This window comes from Chelonia mydas, chromosome 13, assembly GCF_015237465.2.
Source record: "Chelonia mydas isolate rCheMyd1 chromosome 13, rCheMyd1.pri.v2, whole genome shotgun sequence".
NCBI lineage: Eukaryota > Metazoa > Chordata > Testudines > Cheloniidae > Chelonia > Chelonia mydas.
This window is the reverse complement of record NC_051253.2, coordinates 23,859,276-23,873,208: the sequence shown is the minus strand read 5'-3', so window position 1 is coordinate 23,873,208 and position 13,933 is coordinate 23,859,276. Positions and strand designations below refer to the sequence as shown.

Genomic DNA, 13,933 nt, shown 5'->3' with positions numbered 1-13,933 from the left:
TCCTGATTTACTTTCAATCCCATAATTATTCCTCTAGATCAAAAACTTTCTAAACCATTCTACACCATGCCCAACAGTCTGTGGCTTGAGTTGTTGTTTTTATATCATTGGTGCCACAGATATGGAAGCTGGAAAATAAATTACAGTAACCCCTCACTTAAAGTCATCCCAGTTAACGTTGTTTCATTGTTACGGTGCTGATCAATTAGAGAACATGCTCGTTTCAAGTTGCACAATGCTCCCTTAGAACGTCGTTTGGCAGCCGCCTGCTTTGACCACTGCTTGCAGGAAGAGCAGCCTGTTGGAGTGAGCTGGGGGGGCGTGGGCTTGGAACCAGGGTGGACGGGCAGCCCCCCATCAGCTCCCCGCTCCCCTAAGTTCCCTCTGCGGCAGCCACCCAGCAGGCTACCAATTGCTGGCAGTTCAGCTGTCCCTCCCCTCACTGCTGTGTGCTGCTCCTGCCCTCTGCCTTGGGGCTGTTCCTGGGAGCCTCCTGCTTGCTGTGCGGGGGAGAAGGGGGGAGAAGAGGGGGCTGTCAGGGTGTCCCCCTCCCCCCTGCTCCTGCACCTGGCTTACCCCTTCTCCATAGAGCAAGGGGGGGACACGACAAGGCTCAGGATGGAGAGAGCTTGCGGGCACAACTGCTGTCTCACCTTCCTGATTTTTTTAAAGGCAATGCACTAGAATGGGGTCAGTGTACTTAAAGGGGCAATGCACATCTCTCTCTCTCCCTCCCACACACAGGGTGTGTGTCTCTGTCTGCCATGCTGTCTCCCCTCCCTCCATTCGTGCTGTCTTGTAGAGTCTGAGGCTACGTTAACAACAGTGTGTTAACCCTTGAAGGCTCAGACGAATGCCAGTTCATCATTTAGCAGTAAGGCATTCCCTGGGAAATATCCCACCCTCTGACTCCACCACCTCAACCAAGCTTCACAATCTTCATTGCTGTGTACAGTATTAAATTGTTTGTTTAAAACTTATACTCTCTGTGTGTGTGTGTGTATATATATATATATATAAAATATAGTTTTTTGTCTGGTGAAAAACATTTCCCTGGAACCTAACCCCCCCCCCCATTTACATTAATTCTTATGGGAAAATTGGATTCATTTAACATCACATTTTTCAGGAACATAACTAAAACATTAACCAAGGAGTTACTGTATATTCAAAATGTATTAGTGAATCTCAGTTCACAATTAGGTAGGCTCCTAATGCTACAGTATTAGTTCAGTTTCTGTTTTCATTTCTTCTGTTTGTTATAGTGATTTCATTCTGTTGAGACATGAGCCTGAGCCATAAACTTAGGATCCAAATCTAGATCTTCCCTACAGGCAGATGGAAACTATCTAGTTCCAGGGTTTTGGCTCAGACCCATTGTTTAATTCTGTTGCTGCATCAAATTATGCAGGTTAAACCATGTCCAGCTGAAACACAGACAAACCAAACAAAAAAACAAAAGCAAAAAATTCCAACCAAACCAACCAAAATGTGTCAAAGTTTTTGAAACTAAAAATAAATTAAAAGATTTGGTTTGGGTATTGACCAAGTGTCTGGGGCAGAGGAAGAGCTTATTTTATCCAGCACAGTTTGCCCATCCTGACTAATTAATTAATTATTATTATTATTATATACATCACATTGTGCTAGGCACCCTATGAACACACAGTAAAATACTGTACATTCTCCAGAGTAGGAACTCAATCTAAACTGTCAAAACAGAGAAAAGATGTGAAATAAGCAGTATTATTAGCCCCATTTTATGAACGGGGATCTAAGGCAGACAGACAGACAGACAGTGACTTCTCCCAGGTCACCCAGAAATCTGTGCCAGATCAAGAACGAATTCTAAATCTGATGAGTCAGAGTCAAGTGGCTTAACTATAAGGCCATTATTTATATTTGCAAGAAAGATATTTTTTCCTGGTCAATGCAGAATGTATGAATGCATGGGGCCTAATTTTGCCCTTATTTATGCTAGCATGACTCAACTGACTTCAATGGGACAGTCAAAAAGTGTCCGTTTCTGTTCCTGGATCAGTTTACTATATCAATAATCGAATACAGGGTTCTAAAATAGCTTCCATGCTGCTGAACAAATCTTAAGAGAGAGAGAGAGAGTGTCTCAGACACCTCCCATCTCATTTACAATCCCATAACATCCCTGTAGCAACTACACCAATTGCTTACTTGAGCAGGTAAGATCGGGAAGTGTTTAACATCATTTTAGCTGTCAATGTGATTCAGGAGGAAACAGGAATAGAGCTCACCTCATGTGAGCAACCAGGTCTCTGGAGACCACCAGTGAGTGCTCTACAGACTACAGTCTATCAACCTCTATTCTAAGGGAAAAATTCTGTTCTCTGATCCACATCTCAGCTCTAATATTCCTGGTCTCCCATTGAACTCCCATTCGTGGTATTCAAAGCTCTGTGTATGTAGAGATAGAACAGGCTATTGGCATCACAGTCCATTGTGAAAATCTGACAGCAGGATTTTGCCCTTAAGTACAAAATCTGAAACACGCTGCGGGGGGGTGGGGATGGAGAGATATCACAACAAGAAGCTTCGCCTGCAACTAACTAATCAAACTGTTCAAAGGCTGGGCATTTTCAGCCATTTTTCTTTATTTAGGCTCTCGAACATCCACCCAGATGCTTACAAACACACACAGTATGCTCAGTTTAATTTGAATTTGGACCTACAGGAAATGATGTTCCCATATCTATTCTTATTGCGGTTTTCATCTTCCTTGGCTGTATCCCAAGATGCCGTCTGCCCCTCGGGTAGAGCCTGAAAAATAAACAGTGGTAGAGTGTTTATAAAAAGAGTGGCCAATGCCTTCAGGTGGTTTAACATGACAAAGCTGGGCAAAAATAAAGGCGATGCATAATTCAGTACTCAACCAACCAAACAGCTGTTCTCAAGGAGGAAAAGGCACATCGGATTATGCAAAAGGCACAGCTCTGCAGAGACCATTAGCACTCTTTGGTTTATGCTGGCTAAGAATCATTTTCCTCGTGCAAGTATGGACCTAAAAGGGATGGGGAAGTGCATTTGCTTCTGGCGGCATATTTATAGGGAAAGCGATGTTCCCCTGCAGTGCAGGGTCTGTGAGGATTTCACACACACATGCCCCTGAGAAAGACCAGATGGTTGAAATGCAGAACTCAGTCTTGTAGGATATTTAAATGGAAAGTATATAGGGTGGCTTCTCCTATTGCTGGATTAATAACAGTGTGATGCCAGTCTCCAGTAACTACACCATACAAACCTTCTGGTGGTTTTCTTAAAGGAATTCCTGCAAGGCTTTACCACATCACCCACACAGAAGGATATTATAGCCATTGCCTTTGTATTACACAGGAACTGAGCATCAGATGCTGCATAAAATGTACACACAGACACACAGCTAAAGAACATGGCCACAGTTATAAACCTGGGATTTGTTTCTTGGAGCGGGAGGTTCCACATCCCACTGCGATCATTTCAACCACCCTCTGACTTGGTCACATGACTCCCTTTAGATATGATAATATGGACCATTTTCCAAAATGAAGGTTCTTATGGAAATAGCCAGGAAAAAGGCACATCTCATGGGACATAGCCAGGGAGGCAGACTTTCCCCTCTTTGCAACAGGGCTTGAAGTGTCTGTAAATTGGGATGATCACTCAGGACATAGCCAGGGAAACTTCAGCATGGGCAGTTCAGAGAAGCAGGAGCAGCGTTCTCTTTTGGGCCACAGATGGCACTAACCTTCTGTTAGTGCCACTTGCACATAGCTTCTTGCCGCTGAGACAGAAAACCACAATCGGGAATTCTCAACTGTAGCTCCATCCTGGCCGTGCTCAGTGTTGAGAATGTAAATGGCAGCTCCTACGTATCTTCTCCTGAGATTTTCTGTCACTTTGCCATTCCCAAGCACTACTTGTAAGCAAATGCAGTGTTCCAAGAGAATAATAGCAGTGTTACAAACTATTATTTAGGATTCTTAGGAAATAATGGTTCTTTTAATTTAATCCTTGGAGACTTTATTTTGCCTTCACTAGCAGCAGGTGGTTTGCAATAGCCCAGATTTGAAAATGAACTCACATGCATCTTCACAAGCCATCCAGGTCTATTATTGTGTCTGATCTGGGATGGAAGAGAGACATAATAACTAGGCTCGACAAACCTGACATTGCAATAAACCGTGATATGAACGACTCCCTGGCAGATCTTGAATTTCCTCTCACAGAGTTCCAGGACAGATAATGTCAGGCACATCTGTGAGTGCTGTTGAGAACAGGGAACGCAAGACCCAATTTGAATGCCCAGGAGCAAGAGGTGATAACAGTAACTGGTGAGGGCTTTGATCACACTTCTATTTCCTTTTATGGACAGCTGCTACATAATAGCAGCTAATTTCCTGGGCAAAAAAATAAGCATAACTAAGAGGGTGTGAGAGGCTCATTTTTATCTTCAAAGAGAAGGGGGAAAGGTGCCTTATTTTTACATTACGATCTAGTTACAGTAGATTGACCAGAGCATGGCAACAGTCATTAGCAATCTAATCATAAGCTTTTGAGAAGAAAAAAAAATCCCACCTCATCATATTTATACCAAGGGATGCTGTCTTGTCCAACAAAAGGGGATACAGTCAGATCCAACATATCCCATATCATTGGAAGGGGATTGATAATAAGAAAGAAAATATCATATTGCTTTTATATAAATTCATGGTACTCCCAAATCTTGAATACTGTGTGCAGTTCTAGTTGCCCCATCTCAAAAAAGATACATTGGAATTGGAAAAGGTACAGAAAAGGGCAACACAAATGATTAGGGGTATGGAACAGCTTCCATATGAGGAGAGATTAATAAGATTGGAACTTTTCAGCTTGGAAAAGAGACAACTAAGGGAGGATATGATAGAGGTCTATAAAATCATGACGAGTGTGGAAAAAGTAAATAAGGAAGTGTTATTTACTTATTCATATCACACAAGGACTATGGGTCACCAAATGAAATTAATAGGCAGCAGGTTTAAAACAAACAGAAGGAAGTATTTCTTCATGCAATGCATAGTCAACCTGTGGAACTCTTTGCTAGAAGATGTTGTGAAGGCCAAGACTATAACAGGGTTCAAAAAAGAATTGGATAAGTTCATGGAGGATAGGTCCACCAGTGGCCAGGATGAGCAAGGATTGAAAACCATGCTCTGAAGTGTCCCTAGCTTCTGTTTGCCAGAAGGTGGGAATGGGTGACGGGGGATGGATCACTTGATGATTACCTGTTCTGTTCATTCCCTCTGAAGCACCGACAGTGGCCACTGTCGGAAGATAGGATACTGGGCTAGATGGACCATTGGTCTGACCCGTCACGGCTGTTCTTATGTTAAAATAACCCTATCCTGCCATTGATTTGACCATGAAACTTCCCATTGAAATTGATGAGGATTTCTACTGAAACAAACCACAGGACTGATACGAACTCAGAAGATTCAGGAGGAAGCAAATGATTGTTCTTCTCACTGAACACTGAGACATTTTACACTAAACTAAGATATCAACCTCCGTTTGAATGGAAGGGGTATATTTCCAGCTTTCCTGGGGAACAGATTCCATGTTTGAGGGTACCATTTGTGCAAATGCTTTTCCATTAGCAAGATGAACTAATTGGAGTAACTGCATCACTAACCACCGGATTTGTGTTCAGCAATAAGGTAGGTAGAGGTGTGGACAGCTGAAATGGAAGTTGAAAAACACTGGGCACAAATTAAACTGCATCCACAAAAGGGAGACCACATCTGAAATTCTACCCTGGAAGTTTTCTTTGTATAACAAGCATTTCTGCACCACTGAGATGGGACAGGATTTCTGTTACCGATCATTATAAAAAACTTGTAACTAGTTTTCATTCTGCTAGTTTGAAAATCAAAATAATTTTATTATTATTTAAAGCAGGGTGGATAAAAGTCATGATTTTAAAAAAAATCAAAACAATTGTTCAAATTTAAATCAGATGTTTTATTTATGTGTTGCTAGTTCTTTACTTTTTTCTCATTTTATGCTCAACAGTGAATATTCTGCACTTGTTTATTTAGTAAGCTCTTTCTAGTCATTTGTAGAATTTCAGTGTTCAGAAGATCTGGACTTTAATTTTCTATGCTCTTTTTTTACAGCAGTTTTTGTAAAATGTAAATAAGATCCCTACCAGTAAGAAGACAAACAGTATTTATAATTTATTATATAATTTATAGATAACAAAAGGATTCTATTCCCTCAGATGTACCTGGAATTTGTAGCTGGAAGTAAGGAATGCAAACTGAGTGAGCGGCAAACAGAAGAGAAGCCAACAGAGGTAGTTTGCCTAAGAGTTTGCCTTGGCTCTTAAAAGGAAGACAATATGGACAGTGAGCGATCAGCTGTTGTGAGCTGCACAGGATGTGCCATGTTTGTTTTTCTCCCAGAGGATAAAAGCGACTTCGTCTGTATGAAGTGCAAGCTGGTCTCCATATTGGAAGAGAAGTTTAAGGGCTAGAGACCCAAGTATCAACCCTGCACTGCATCAGAGAGAATGAAGACTTTCTGGATAGAAGTCAGTGTTTGGTACTGCAGGCACAGCATGCTGAAGAATCAGAGAGGGCAGTGCAGACCGGGGAAGAAAATTTGCGGCATGTGACCTCCAGAAGAAGAAAGAGGAGAATTCATGTACCCCAATGTAGATAGAGGTAAGAAACAGTTATCAGGCTCTCTGCACAAGTACTAGGGTGGAGAATGGTTTGGAAGAGTCATCTGAGGGAAGGGATAAGAAGGAGACCCCATCAACCAGAAGGCCCGGGATGCCTTGTCCTAGGGATGGGGGTTCCATGACCACCACTCCCAAGAGGAGCAGATGGGTGGTGGTGGTCGGGGACTCCCTCGTAAGGGGGACAGAGTCATCCATCTGCCGTCCAGACCTGGAAACTCATGAAGTGTGCTGCTTGCCTGGAGCTAGAATTCAGGATGTGACGGAGTGTCTGCTGAGACTGATCAAGCCCTTGGACGGCTCCCCCTTCTTACTTCTCCATGTGGGCACCAGTGATACTTCATGTGAGTGCCAAGAATGAACTTGAGTGGGTCACTGCAGACTACGTGGCTCTGGGAAGAAGGATAAAGGAGTTTGAGGTGCAAGTCATGTTCTCATCCATCCTCCCTGTTGAAGGAAAAGGCCCAGGTAGGGACCATCAGATTGTGGAGGAAAATGCGTGGATGCGCAGGTGGTGTCGGAAAGAAGGCTTTGGATTCTTCGACCATGGGATGCTGTTCTGGGAAGAAGGATTGCTAGGAAGAGATGGGATCCACCTAACAAAGAGAGGGAAAAGCATCTTTGCAGGCAGGCTTGCTAACCTAGTGAGGAGGGCTTTAAACTAGGTTCTCCAGGGGATGGAGACCTAAGCCTGGAGGTAAGTGGGGAAGTGGGATACCGGGAGGAAACACAAGGAGAAGGGTGCAACAGGGGACGCCTCCTGATTTATACTGAGAAAGTAGGGCCATCGGCTAGTTATCTTAGGTGCCTGTACACAAATGCAAGAAGCCTGGGAAACAAGCAGGAAGAATTGGAAGTCCTGGCACAGTCAAGGAACTATGATGTGATTGGAATAACAGAGACTTGTTTGGGTAACTTACATGACTGGAGCACTGTCATGGATGGGTATAAACTGTTCAGGAAGGACAGGCGGGGGAGAAAAGGTGGAGGAGTTACACCATATGTAAGAGAGCAGTATGATTGCTCAGAGTTCCAGTATGAAACTGTAGAAAACCCTGTTGAGTGTCTTTGGGTTAAGTTTACAGGTGAGAGCAACAAGGTTGATGTCATAGTGGGCGTCTGTTATAGATCACCAGACCAGGAGGATGAGGTAGACAAGGCATTCTTCGGACACCTAACTGAAGTTTCCATATCACATGCCCTGGTTCTAGTGGGGGAATGCAATCACCCTGACGTCTGCTGGGACAGCAATACAGCAGTGCACAGACAATCCAGGAAGTTTTTGGAGAGTGCTGGGGACAACTTCCTGGTGCAAGTGCTGGAGGAACCAACTAGGGGCCATGCTCCTTTTGACCTGCTGCTCACAAGCAGGGAAGAATTGGTAGGGGATGGCAACCTGGGCAGCAGTGACCATGAAATGGTTGAGTTCAGGATCCTGACAAAAGGAAGAAAGGAGAGCAGCAGAATATGGATCCTGGACTTCAGAAAAGCAGACTTTGACTCCCTCAGGGAACTGATGGGCAGAATCCACTGGGAGGCTAATATGAGGGGGAAAGGAGTCCAAGAGAGCTGGCTGTATTTTAAAGAAGCCTTATTGAAGGAGCAGGAACAAACTATTCTGATGTGCAAAAAGAATAGCAAATATGGCAGGCGATCAGCTTGGCTTAACAGAGAAATCTTCAGTGAGCTTAAACACAAAAAGGAAGCTTCCAAGAAGTGGAAACTTGGACAGATGAGTAGGGAGGCATATAAAAATATTTCTAGAGCATGCAGGGGTGTAATCAGGAAGGCCAAAGCACAATTGGAGCTGTGGCTAGCAAGGCATGTGAAGGGTAATAAAAAGGGTTTCTACAGGTATGTTAGCAACAAAAAGAAGGTCAGGGAAAATGTGGGACCCCCACTGAATGGGGGAGGCAACCTAGTGACAGATGATGTGGAAAAAGCTGAAGTACTCAATGATTTTTTTCCTTGGTCTTCACAGAGAAGGTCAGGTCCCAGACTGCTGCACTGGGCAGCACAGTATGGGGAGGAGGTGAGCAGCTCTCAGTGGTGAAAGACCAGGTTAAGGACTATTTAGAAAAGCTGGACATACACAAGTCCAAGAGGCCAGATGCAATGCATCCGAGGGTGCTGAGGCAGTTGGCTAATGTGATTGCAGAGCCATTATCTTTGAAAACTCGTGGTGATCGGGGGAGGTCCCAGACTACTGGAAAAAGGCCAGACCAGTCAGCATCACCTCAGTCCCTGGAAAAATCATGGAGCAGGTCCTAAAGGAATCCATTTTGAAGCACTTGGAGGAGAGGAAGGTGATCAGAAACAGTCAACATGGATTCACCTAATTGCTTTCTATGATGAGATAACTGGTTCTGTGGATAAGGGGAAAGTGGTGGACGTGATATACCTTGACTTTAGCAGAGCTTTTCATAAGGTCTCCCACAGTATTTTTGCCAGCAAGTTAAAGTATGGATTGGATGAATGGACTATAAGGTGGATAGAAAGCTGGCTAGATTGTCAGGCTCAACAGGTAGTGATCAATGGCTCGATGTCTAGTTGGCATCTGGTATCAAGTGAAGTGCCCCAGGGGTCGGTCCTGGGGCCGGTTTTGTTCAACATCTTTATCAGTGATCTGGATGATGGGATTAATTGCACCCTCAGCAACTTCATGGATGACACTATGCTGGGGGGAATGGTAGATATGCTGGAGGGTAGGGATAGGGTGCAGAGTGACCTAGACAAATTGGAGGATTGGGCCAAAAGAAATCTGATGAGGTTCAACAAGGACAAGTGAAGAGTCCTGCACTTAGGATGGAAGAATTCCTTGCACTGCTACAGGCTGGGGACCGACTGGCTAAGCGGCAGTTCTGCAGAAAAGGACCTGGGAATTACAGTGGACGAGAAACTGGATATGAGTCAACAGTGTGCCCTGGTTGCCAAGAAGGCTAATGGCATATTGGGCTGTATTAGTAGGAGCATTGCCAGCAGACCGAGGGAAGTGATTATTCCCCTCTATTTGGCACAGGTGAGGCCTCATCTGGAGTACTGCGTCCAGTTTTGGGCCCCCACTACAGAAAGGCTGTGAACAAATTGGAGAGAGTCCAGCAGAGGGCAATGAAAATGATTAGGGGGCTGGGGCACATGACTTATGAGGAGAGGCTGAGGGAACTGGGCTTATTTAGTCTGCAAAAGAGAAGAGTGAGGGGGGATTTGATAGCAGTCTTCATCTTCCTGAATGGGAGAGGCTTCCAAAGAGGATGGAGCTAGGCTGTTCTCAGTGGTTGCAGATGACAGAACAAGGAGCAATGGTCTCAAGTTGCAGTGGGGGAGGTCTAGGTTGGATATTAGGAAAAACTATTTCACTAGGTGGGTGGTGAAGCAGTGGAATGGGTTACCTAGGGAGGTGGTGGAATGTCCATCCTTAGAGGTTGTTGAGGTCTGGCTTGACAAAGCCCTGGCTGGGATGATTTAGTTGGGGTTGGTCCTGCTTTGCGCAGGGGGTTGGACTAGATGACCTCCTGAAGTCTCTTCCAACCCTAATCTTCTATGATTTTATGAATGGGATAAAAGCCAGACTTCACGCTCAATAATAGGCAGCGAGAAGTCCATCCTGAAATGCCTTAGGTACCAGCCACAAAGTCCAAAATAAATAAAATACCCCAGTAGTGCAGCATGGGTATACAGTAAGCTCTTCATTTCTGGGGGGCTGTACCAATCCTGTCCGCAATCAGAAGTGAAAATGAATTTGGGCATCTGTCTACCTCACCTTCCACACTGGCAGTCTTTGCTCATAGGAAGCTTAGACTACGATCGGGGTGCTGCAAGTCAGAACTAAAGTGTACTGAAGGTTGAAAGAGTAACATTTAAAGAAGCCATGCCCACATTATGTCTTTTTTTTACCAATGTTATCAATCCCTGTTGTTAGTGTCACATTTTATTCATATGTATACAGATTTATTAAATAACAACAGCACTCGTGAAGGACCAGGTCAAACACTGAGCCATAGGTATATCAGATGCGCAAAAAAATGCCTTGCTCCTTGTTTGCTGACAAATCCCTGCATTCAAAGTGTAAACCGAGTGTTCACACAGCACCAAAGGCACACACAGATCCTGCTTTGTACACACCAATGCAGAGTTCTGCACACCTAACAGGCATGTATGTTTTAGCTTGCGCACTTGGCTTAAAACTTTGCCATTATTATAAACTTATGGGGGAGAGAGGTACTTTTGAGATAAATCTGTGATTCAATTTCCCAGCAGTAGCATGGGGAGAAAATTTGCAGAGATAAGAGACTGCCATGGATGAGGGATGATCCTGGCTCAAACAGGTGTTTCATTAGCGTAAAATTATTTGATATCACGTCACTAAATAGATTGTAATTTATGAGACCCGCTGGCAAAGTAAGGTAGAAAATCAGCTCTTTAAAGGACAAATGTATATGTAGGTGACACAGGTACTAAACTATACAATATATAAAAACACAACCTATTGTGGAAGAGGCATAAAGCAGAGGTCTAGCCCATTTGTGATGAAAGATCCTGTAGTGCTTTTTTCAAAATAAAGTTGTTAGTCTTCTGTTCAGCCAAATGCCAATTCAGGACAATATAGTCTGTCAATTTGAAATTACCCTTAGTAGTTTCAACAGGATATGGTCACCCTCCCTAACTTTGTAGTGGTGGTGGTGGTGGCTGTGGCTGCATTTTGGCAGTGGGTGAAGCGTTTCCTACATGCTGTGTACTGAAAGCCAAATTCTATTCTCTCACATCCAATCAAGCAAATCTAAATGACTTCAGAGCAGTTGTGCCCCTTCAATCAAGGGCAGGATTCTGCATGTGATTTGTGAACCTGCAGAAAAGCTAGTGGTATCTCTTGGAGTGAAATGGGTTATATAAATCTACAGGATATCGTTATCATTACATATACACAGGGCTAGCACTTTCTGGGGAGAGGCCTATCTCATGGAGCTGGAGTTGCATTAATGTATTTTATGCTGATAGGTTATTTTGAGAATTACCAACCCTGGTGCGAAGAGTCATGTGCACTCTAGAAACTGTTTATTACTGTTCCTGGGGGCAAGGGGTTACTTGAGTAAATCCCCTTTGGACCTATAAGAAAATGGACCCCATTGTTTCAATATTAAGCAAAGCCCATCAATTAACGGTCAACCTAGCATGCAGGATAGTGGAGATGCTAGTTATTGGGCCCTATCTTCTCTCTGCTGTCCTATAGTAACTAGAAACATTCACCCTTATGACAGGTTTCAGAGTAGCAGCTGCGTTAGTCTGTATCTGCAAAAAGAACAGGAGTTTATGCTCAGATAAATTTGCTAGTTTCTAAGGTGCCACAAGTACTCCTGTTCTCTTCACCCTTATGAGTCTATAATGTCGTCAGATCAAAACAGAGCTACTTGGCTTGCCCAGAAAGGTAATTCCCATACTCTTTTTATAACAATATAAGCCAGCACAAGTGCTACATGCCCAGTGGACTCTAACTCACAGTATTTAAAAATAAACTGCTTTCATTAAGTTGCACATTTCTCACAGCTGCTGCTATTTATGAATCATTTTAAAGAAGCTGTAACATATCACCTTATGGCCACCCCACAAAGTTTATTTCACTCATTACCATTACAGCTTGCCAGAACTGAATTTCATTGATTGATTGTGCTGGTTCCTTCTCTTCCTCATTCCTACCCCTCACCATATAGGTACTGCATCATTCTCTTTCATATCCTCCTTGGTCTCTTGTTATCTTTCTTTCTACCATCCTTTTCTCTGATGTTCTCTAATTCTCACTACCCCTTGGGTTTTTTTGCCCTCTTTTTTAATAACTAGCTTCTTATCTCTCACTTCATATACAGTAGGAAGAGTAGATCAGCCATGACATATTCTGAGCCAGAGGTTCTGGCACAATGGAAAAGCCAGTAATTCTTTAAGGATATCTCTTGCTTTGAGTTTACTGTTCCACATGCAGCTCGTGAATTTGTACTTTAATTTGATCAATTGCTACAAAGCATTTGGGACTGCAACGGAGTAGAAATCAAAAGAAAAAGCTTACTTTGATTATCCAGTCTTGGCTTGCATTGCTTTAGTTATACTACATCAATGATAACAGGAGAAGGGAGCTCTGATTCTTTCACTGTTTCACCTGTTCAGTCTCTGCTATACACGCTTTTTTGGGGAAAGGGTAGCCTTGGACTCTAAATTATAATCCACACTCGCAAAGGAATGGACCCAATGGTCTTGTAAATGATCTCCATCTCCTCTTACAATGCTATAATCCTGTTATATGGACCTAGGAAGCAGATAGCCCCCAATAATCACTGTCACTACAGGAGAAGTGGGCTTGGAGCCACTACAGAAGGTAAAGGGATATGGTTATAATCCTAGCCACAGAAACACAAAAAGGGGGAAATGATTACAGTTAATTCAACTAACAACAAAAGCCTCTTAAAATGATAATTCTCTACTCCTGAGCCTCCATCCTGACTTGAGAGTTGCTGCAACTTCTCTATTTACTTATGTGAACAAATGTTCCTCTCACCTCATACTCCTCTTTAAATCCATAGCCCTGTCCTCGTTTCATCTGGGTGATATGCTGTAGCAAGTCGGCCACTCGGATGGCTGGCTGGAACTGCCCCCTGGGATAGGACATTTCCACTGGCTCACAGCTCCTGTACGGATGGGTCTGGATGGTCAGAGTTGGCTGGGTCATCTCCACATGGCTGCTCTCTGTTTTAAAGACAGGGAGGCAAAACAAGCCTTTACCTAGCCATTATTTCCGGTCTCATTCCTGTGCTGTTTGGTCCCCCCGACCCCACATAGATCAGCACAGGTGAAATAAAGAACAGAAGCAAGTGGAAAACCACACATGCGCAAAGTCATCCAGAAAGAATAAGGCACACTCAAATATTTGTAGTATAATCAGTCAGTGAGGCAATTAGAAGGAGACAGGAACAGAGGTGGATAGCCAAACAGGCACAAGAGTGACAGAAGTAAATGGCATATCTCAAGAAATAATCCCTCTTACAAAATCATGAAATCTGCATGGCAACTCCACTGGAATGATATACTTCTGTTCGCAAAGCATGACTGCCCTGCACATAGGAAAGAACAAGGTTTTCAAAAGTGACTAGTGATTTTTGGATGCTCAGTCTTAGATAGCTTAAAGAGGCCTGATTTTCAGAGACTGAGTACTCAGCATCT

The 13,933-nt window shown here is 43.5% G+C and overlaps 1 protein-coding gene across 4 annotated transcripts in view; it reads right to left on the bottom strand.

The window, feature by feature from the left end:
* PTPRT (protein tyrosine phosphatase receptor type T) overlaps window positions 1-13,933 on the bottom strand; it is a 716,574-nt gene that overhangs the window by 42,011 nt on the left and 660,630 nt on the right. For all 4 annotated transcript variants that reach the window (XM_037915718.2, XM_043526952.1, XM_043526953.1 and 1 more), the window contains 2 exons: window positions 13,272-13,459; window positions 2,706-2,793 (listed from right to left, as the gene is read on the bottom strand). In XM_037915718.2, coding sequence (XP_037771646.1) covers window positions 2,706-2,793; window positions 13,272-13,459 — 276 coding nt within the window. The remainder of the gene's footprint in view (window positions 1-2,705; window positions 2,794-13,271; window positions 13,460-13,933) is intronic.